The sequence below is a fragment of the Lipotes vexillifer genome, unplaced genomic scaffold (genome assembly GCF_000442215.2).
Source record: "Lipotes vexillifer unplaced genomic scaffold, Lipotes_vexillifer_v1.1 scaffold549, whole genome shotgun sequence".
NCBI lineage: Eukaryota > Metazoa > Chordata > Mammalia > Artiodactyla > Lipotidae > Lipotes > Lipotes vexillifer.
This window is the reverse complement of record NW_006791400.1, coordinates 822,543-829,957: the sequence shown is the minus strand read 5'-3', so window position 1 is coordinate 829,957 and position 7,415 is coordinate 822,543. Positions and strand designations below refer to the sequence as shown.

At 44.6% G+C, this 7,415-nt stretch overlaps 1 protein-coding gene across 1 annotated transcript in view; it reads right to left on the bottom strand.

Moving 5' to 3' along the window:
• EFNB2 (ephrin B2) overlaps positions 1 to 7,415 on the bottom strand; it is a 44,860-nt gene that overhangs the window by 415 nt on the left and 37,030 nt on the right. The window contains exons 3-5 of the mRNA XM_007464388.1: positions 3,383 to 3,475; positions 2,543 to 2,656; positions 1 to 795 (exon numbers count right to left, since the gene is read on the bottom strand). The exon at positions 1 to 795 is cut by the window's left edge and continues 415 nt beyond it. Coding sequence (XP_007464450.1) covers positions 407 to 795; positions 2,543 to 2,656; positions 3,383 to 3,475 — 596 coding nt within the window. The 3' untranslated portion in view covers positions 1 to 406. The remainder of the gene's footprint in view (positions 796 to 2,542; positions 2,657 to 3,382; positions 3,476 to 7,415) is intronic.

Here is a 7,415-nt window from a genome sequence, read left to right as displayed (position 1 = left end):
GGAAGGGCCACGCCCGAGGCGGAGGACGGCCTTTCCAGGCCCAGCAGCCTGGGAGACCTGGGACACCTGCCCGGGATGCTCCCGCCCACCGACCGCTCTGTCTCCCCTCGGCTCCTGCGGAGGCCCGAACGCCCGTGGTACCCGGAAGAGGAGAGGGGTGGGGCGCGCGCGGTCCCCACACGCATCTTCCACGCGAGTCTTCCAGCTGCCGGGGCGCATCGTTCGTCACCGTGGCCGAAACGCTACAGACTAGTAAGCTGTCCGACTCCACAGGGCTCTCCCGAGAAGGAGTGTCCCCTCTCCCCGCTGTGCGCCAGTCCGTCGCAGACACAGGGGCCCTCGGACCCTCCGCGGGCGGCAGCGGGACAGTAAGTTTCCTCCGGGAAAGCGAAGGCACCGCCGAGGCTCAGACCTTGTAGTAAATGTTCGCCGGGCTCTGTGGCGGCATCTCCTGGACTATGTACACGGGATGCCCGTAGTCCCCGCTGACCTTCTCGTAGTGAGGGCAGAAGACACTGTCCGCAGTCCTCAGCGGGATGATGATGTCGCTGGGCTCCGAGCCGTTGTTGTTGCCGCCGCGCTTGGGCGTGGCCAGCGTGCTGAGCGACAGCGTGGCCGTGTGCTGCGGCGAGTGCTTGCGGTGCCGTCTCCGGTACTTGAGCAACAGGACCACCAGCGTGATGATGATGACGATGAAGATGATGCACCCTGAAGCAATCCCTGCAAATAAGGCCACTTCGGAACCGAGGATATTGTTCCCAGAATGTCCGGCGCTGTTGCCGTCTGTGCTGGAACCTGCAGGGGGTGGGAAAGAGCAGCCAGAAGAGTCACCGCTCTCGCCAGGGCTGGCCGGCTGCTGGCAGGCCAGAGACTTCCCTGGCAGCTAGACTGGCAGACCAAGCACCTCGTTTAATAGCTAAATGCAGGGATAGATTTAGGAGGTTGGGAATTAACAGATACACACTACTATATATAAAAGAGATAAGCAACAAGGACCTACTGTAGAGCACCGGGAACTCTACTCAATATTTTGTAATAACTTACAAGGGAAAAGAATCGGAAAGAGAATATATGTGTGTATATATAACTGAATATCTAATATATATATACATAACTGAATATATATATATATATATATATATATATATATATATATGTAACTTAATCAGTGTGCCGTACACCTGAAACTAACACGGCATTGTAAATCAGCTATACTTCAATTTAAAAAAATAGCTAAATGCAAACGGCAGGAGCCAGCCGTCGGGGAGATGGGACTCCAGGTGGGACTTTGATGCTGCTCCCAGACCTCATTGCTTCCCTTCTATACATCATCATCCATCAGCTGCGTGGACAGGCTGTGGCAGCCAGCCCTTGATCTTGCCCCACGTCTTAACCCAGGTCAGCCAGCCTGCAGCCACCACCAGGAGGAAGAAGGGAAGTGGCCGACTCTCCAGGTCAGCATCTGCCGCCCAGGCCATGCTGTTCTCGTGCCCTCTCTGGCTACCATGGCTTCATGAGAATATCCAAACCGCCTGCCTTTAAAGACAAGCCCTGCCGATGACTGGCCGGAGGGAGAGCTTGCAAAGAGGGATGGGGCCTGGGAAAACGTTCAACCCGTAACTCGTTTGTATTATTTGATTTACACTTAAAATATATTTGGAAGGCAGCAGAAAACTCTCACACGGAACAGACTGCCAACCCAAATGTTAGGCACTAAAAAATTGCCTGGCATCGTTGTATTATCCATTTATCAGTTGTCATAAGAATTTGACACATCTTGTCATTGAAAGTTAGAAATAACAACTTTCCTCCTTGAAGCTTGGAAAGAGATGGAATACTGCTACAGATGCTAAATTTGCACGACTACCAACCAGGCATGCGGATCCCTAATACGGAACTGCTGACGTCTGCTCAGCGACCACCATATAAAAAATTCATTCCCTTGGTAACAAACACATAGCTATTTGTTCAAAGACTGCTAAAAAAACGAAGTTAAACGGCAGTCAATTTTATCCAGTATTCTAAACTTCTGCCAGGAATCCGTTTAATATTTTATTTTACACTGAAAATGTGGAAAAAAAATTTTGACGAAACCACCTGAAAAATGTGGCATTACGCAATATTGTAAGATGTTACCATCTTGAATGCAGAAGAGGATCAGTCAGGCTCTCTGTGGATTAGATATAACTAGACGAAGCACTGGCACAGTTATATATACATTAACACTGGCTGAAGCTAGGTTTGCAAACAGCACGATAGAGTGTCAGCCAATGAAAATAGCTTTGATCTGAAAGAGCCGTGCTAATAATTGGCACTTACAGCTGATGAATTCTCCTCTTTTGAATGTAAGACTTTTGTGGGAATTAATTATTTTATTCTGGTTGAGTAACTGACAACAACTGACCGAGAGCAAAGATTACTGACTGCGGGAGCTACAAGTTCATCCTCCTGGTGCAGAAGTACTTGGACTCTGTTCTACCCCCGGTGACACGAGCAGTGTGGAACACACAGACCTAGGCACACATGGGTCACGCTGCTATACCTGGATTTGGTTTGACAAAAGGACTTGTTGTTGAGCTTCTTCCATTTGTACCAGCTTCAAGTTCTGGCCGTCTTGTTGGATCATTATGCCTGGTTGACCCAGCGGAACTCGCATCTATATGAAAAACAAGCGATTACTTACAGCACAGACATCTGATGGGCTCTAGCTTTAGGAGCTGGATCTATATCTCAAGAGGCACAAATAGAAATGAACATAAGATTCTTTATGCAAAGTACTGTGAGATGCAAGAATATAATTTTCCTTTGAAAACAAAACGGTTCTACTAGTTATTTCAGAGGTTTAGATGGTGAGGCCATCTGTGGAAACCGTAGGGATTCTTGCATTTGGCAGGCAGAGCACTGCAGATGACATTTTAATTTAACTGAGTGAGTTGACTGACTACTATCCCAATTTCTAATTAGAAGAATATTTCTTTCTGCACAAGAGGTCATCTCTGTGTGAAAAGGCTCAGTGAACACAAGTCTTCTGTAGTCAAGATGCAGAAATGGGCAAAATGGCAGAAGCTTAGTTTGCATTCTGGATATTTTAATGGTGAACCAACGAGGTGTTTTGCTTTTAAGGAGGAAAAATATATCTGTAGATACAGACATGGCAATAGACATTGTACCTGGCTGACCTCAACTTTTAGAAGTATCTCCAGTAAAAGAAGTGGGTTGCAACAACTTGAGGAAATCTGTCAGTGGCTCAAGGTGCAGAGAAAAGTTTACTTTGGAAACTAAACTGCAGAGTGAGTGAAGGCGCGTGTGGGCAACGCTGGCACCATACTAGCTGGGGGCTCGACCAGATCAGTGGCTCCGTGAAGCAGCAGACGGTCTTTACCTTGTCCAACTTTCATGAGGATCTTCATGGCTCTTGTCTGGCACACCCCTCCCTCCTGGTTATCCAGGCCCTCCAAAGACCCATTTGATGTAGCTGATTAAAAATAAAATGGACAAAACAAAAAAATAAAGAAAAAATCAGGAAATCAATAAGCCAAGTTTACATGAACATGAAATGTCTGAAAACAATTTGGAAAATAAGAATTCACTCTTAGTCACAAGTTTTCTTAAAGTATGGGATGCTGAAAGGCAAAACGAAAAAAGTAAAGAAATAAAGAAAGATGGATCTCGTCCACACTGCCGCACGCATGACCTCTGGTTTCCAACGTACTTAAGTGCCTTCTCCTCCCTTTATAATTAACGGATTTTGTCTGATTCTACAGATAAAAGGGGCAGCATCTTCCAAAAACCTGACTATTTTGGAGTTAACCTCCTAAAAGCAGAATAGTAAATACGGTAATTTCAAAACGTGGCAATCATCACACAGCACCTGCTTCCTCTACTATAGATTTCCTGCCTCAAGAACAATTACCTTGATGCTCCCTGTTTGTCAAGCATCCAAGTTCTATAAACACTTGGAGAGGAGACTCCCACGCCCCTTTTCTTTCCTCAGCTTTGCCTGAGCTTAAAAGGTTGCACTAGAATGCAAGTCCTCCAATTCTGGAGTTTTCCTCCATCATTTTGTACTCGACCCGAAAGAACGGATGTGTTATTACCACCACCATCGACCTTGGTCGAACTCTTCAACCGAGCTCCCTGGTGCAGAAGAACTCTGAATGCACAGAGGGACTCACAGGTGCCCACTGCTCTCTGAGGGGCCTGGGACGGCTCAGGACCTAAGGTGAGGACTTGGTTCAGGTCCACCAGCTTGATGCCCTTCCCACCGCGAGAAGGAGGAGGAAAGACAGAACATTTGACCATTTTCAGTGTCTGTTTTTCACCAACAGCCTATGCCCTACTCTGTTTCAACCCATTGTTCTATCTCTTTAGGATGGTGAGTTCTCTGAAGAGCGCTGTAACTAAAGCTGTAAAAAGATAGGCTGCCAGGTACCTTGCTGAGGGACAGGATTTAAATTACAGGTCAAGTTCCAGAAGAGAAAAGGAGGTGGGAAGTTAGACGTTTTCATTCCTCCACAGTTCAAGGGGCAGGGAATGTAAATGTTTCATAAACAATTCTGCCAGGTAAATCCTTCTCTACTTTAATTATCAAAGTTTTGTCAACTAACTCTATACTTCTAAAAGCACTGAAAAAGGGACAGATTTTCTGAAAAAATACATCCAGAGACATTCTTTTAATGGGCTGTTTGTTTTCCAAATGGTGGGGCAGCAGACAAGTTGGACAGGCATGCATGGAAATATGCATGCTGTGGGTAATTATCTTGGCTGGAAAACAAGACCAGGATTGACTTGTCTTTGTGTTCTCAAGTTAGCGACTTTTACTTTCTCTGTTTTCCTTAATAATAATCGCTGCCTCTTGTGTGCAAAAATATCTCTTTGCTTATCTGAGTGTTTCCTTAAAGTCCAGCCTCACAATCATATCTCACTCTTCTTCTATTGCTGACACTGAGTTTCTCCTGGGAAACTGGGCAAAAAGTGCCATCAGTTTTTTTTTTTTTTTTTTAGGGTGAAAAGTAGATAGTATCCTCTTGTAGATTGTTGAGAAAATGTTTGGCAGGTAAATTAGAACAAATACCTAAGAACTAACTCTGCATGCTTCTGCGACTCTTAAAAAAAAACATCCTTTTTTCTTTTCCCCCATTTTCTCCATTTCTTTCCCTTTTGTTTCTCCCAAACATGTACCTAAATTTCAAAGTATCCTTTCCTCCTAAAGGCTTAGAACAGTATGGATATCTACAAGCAGGCACTCTTTCTGGCCAATTTCAGAGCAGTGCTATAATCTTCACTTATTCACAGTTTTCTCATCTGATCTTTCTCAAGATGTAGGATATGCTTTTATATAGAAAAAAACAGTGGAAAGCTGATGTCTTTATTTGGCTGACAGTTTCAAAGGTTTAGTTTACTTAATTCAAGTGGAATCTCCATGTTTTCTAATTAATATACACATAAATGCACCCCAATGCAAAGTTCAATGCCTAAGTTTTTCTTGCTAAAAGTTTAACACTAAGTTAACAAATGATAAAAATAAGATCTGAAGGGTGGTACCCAGAAAGAAAAAAGGTGTGTGGGGGGAGGAATATAGATTTACTGAATATTTATTTTAACCTTGAGGTAAAAAGGTAAAAGGTTCAGGTCTAAAAGAAAAAAATAAAGGAATATGAGAAAGGATAGACAAGGCATGGCAGAGAACAGTCCCTGGTAAATATAATTCAGAACTGCATCTGCAGAGGCAGAAACTACAGATGACTTCTACTTTGTCAGTCTGGAAGTGCAAGAGGTGCTCATAATTTGAGTGACTTTTTCTTTTGATTTTAATTCGTAGGTCAGTGCCTTTTCTGAATACCAATGCCTTCGTGGAGAGCTCCCTTTGGTTTACTCAAAGTGATATCTGAAGAACTCCCAAATGTAAAGAACTCCAAAAGTATTCAAATTAAACTGCAATCTATAATTTAACATCCACAAACCACACATGGTAGGAAGAAAACTGTGTAGTGTGAGATGAAACTGCTTTGCATCTTTCACAGTGGAAACTTTTTTACGCCTTGGGGAGGAAAAAGCCCCTTAAGCCCTGGAGGTGCACAGAAGGCAATCTGAAAATGCTGCCTTTGCTGAGTTCTTGGAGGCTGAGGCCACTGCTGGGATGGGGGAGGATGAGGGGTGAAGGGGGAGGGCAGGCCAAGAGGCAGAACTTTGTGAGCGAGGAGGGTTCTTCTGCTACATTCTAGACTCTGCATCTTTCCCCTTTAAGTCAACTTGGAAGTTGCAAAGGCTACTGGAAGATACTGAAAAATTCATTCCTAACATCAAAACAGCATTCCCAATACTTGGCTGTTTAAAAGGGGGCTAAACTTTAAAATTCAGAGGAAATCCCCTGGCGGTCCAGTGGTTAGGACTTGGTGCTCTCACTGCTGGGGCCTGGGGTTCGATCCCTGGTTGGGGAACTAAGATCCCCGAAAGCCGAGTGGTGCAGCACCCCCCGCCCCCCAAAAAAATACGGTTAGATGCTCTGCCAGGAAAGATTTTTGCCCAAGTCAGGTATGATGTAAGCAGTCAGGGAAAACCCTGGTTTTTGTTTTTGCTTTTTTTTTTAACATCTTTCTTGGAGTATAATTGCTTTACAATGCTGTGTTAGTTTCTGCTGTATAACAAAGTGAATCAGCTATACATATACATACATCCCCATATCTCCTCCCTCTTGTGTCTCTCTCCCACCCTCCCTATCCCACCCCTCTAGGTGGTCACAGAGCACCCAGCTGATCTCCCTGTGCTATGCGGCTGCTTCCCATCTATTTTACATTTGGTAGTGTATATATGTCCATGCCACTCTCTCACTTTGTCCCAGCTTACCCCTCCCCCTCCCCCTCCCCGTGTCCTCAAGTCCATTCTCTACACGTCTGCGTCTTTATTCCTGCCCTGCCCCTAGGTTCATCAGAACCTTTTTTTTTAGATTCCATATATATGTGTTAGCGTACGGTATTTGTTTTTCTCTTTCTGACTTACTTCACTCTGTATGACAGGCTCTAGGTCCATCCACCTCACTACAAATAACTCGATTTCGGAAAACCCTGTTTTAAGATGTGAGCACCAACAGAAACTTCAGGAGGTCAACTTCATAGCAAGTTCAATTATAAAATAACTCAGAGTAACTTCAACTTACTTTATATTTGATCTCCTAGTAAAACTTAATGTCTCTTCCCCACGATCTGCTTAACATGGAGAGTAGAGAGTGTGGGCCTAATTCTAGAGCTGCCTGCCCACCTCACCACCTTGAGAAATGGCGCAGCTCAAAGTCTTCTGTCCTCATGGCGCCTCTTTACTGGCAGCGAATTCTGCAATAAAGCCTCAAGATTAATATTCTGATTTCTGCTGCAATAGCCAGTCACCAAGAAGCTTTAAAAGCCTTAGTGGCTGACTTT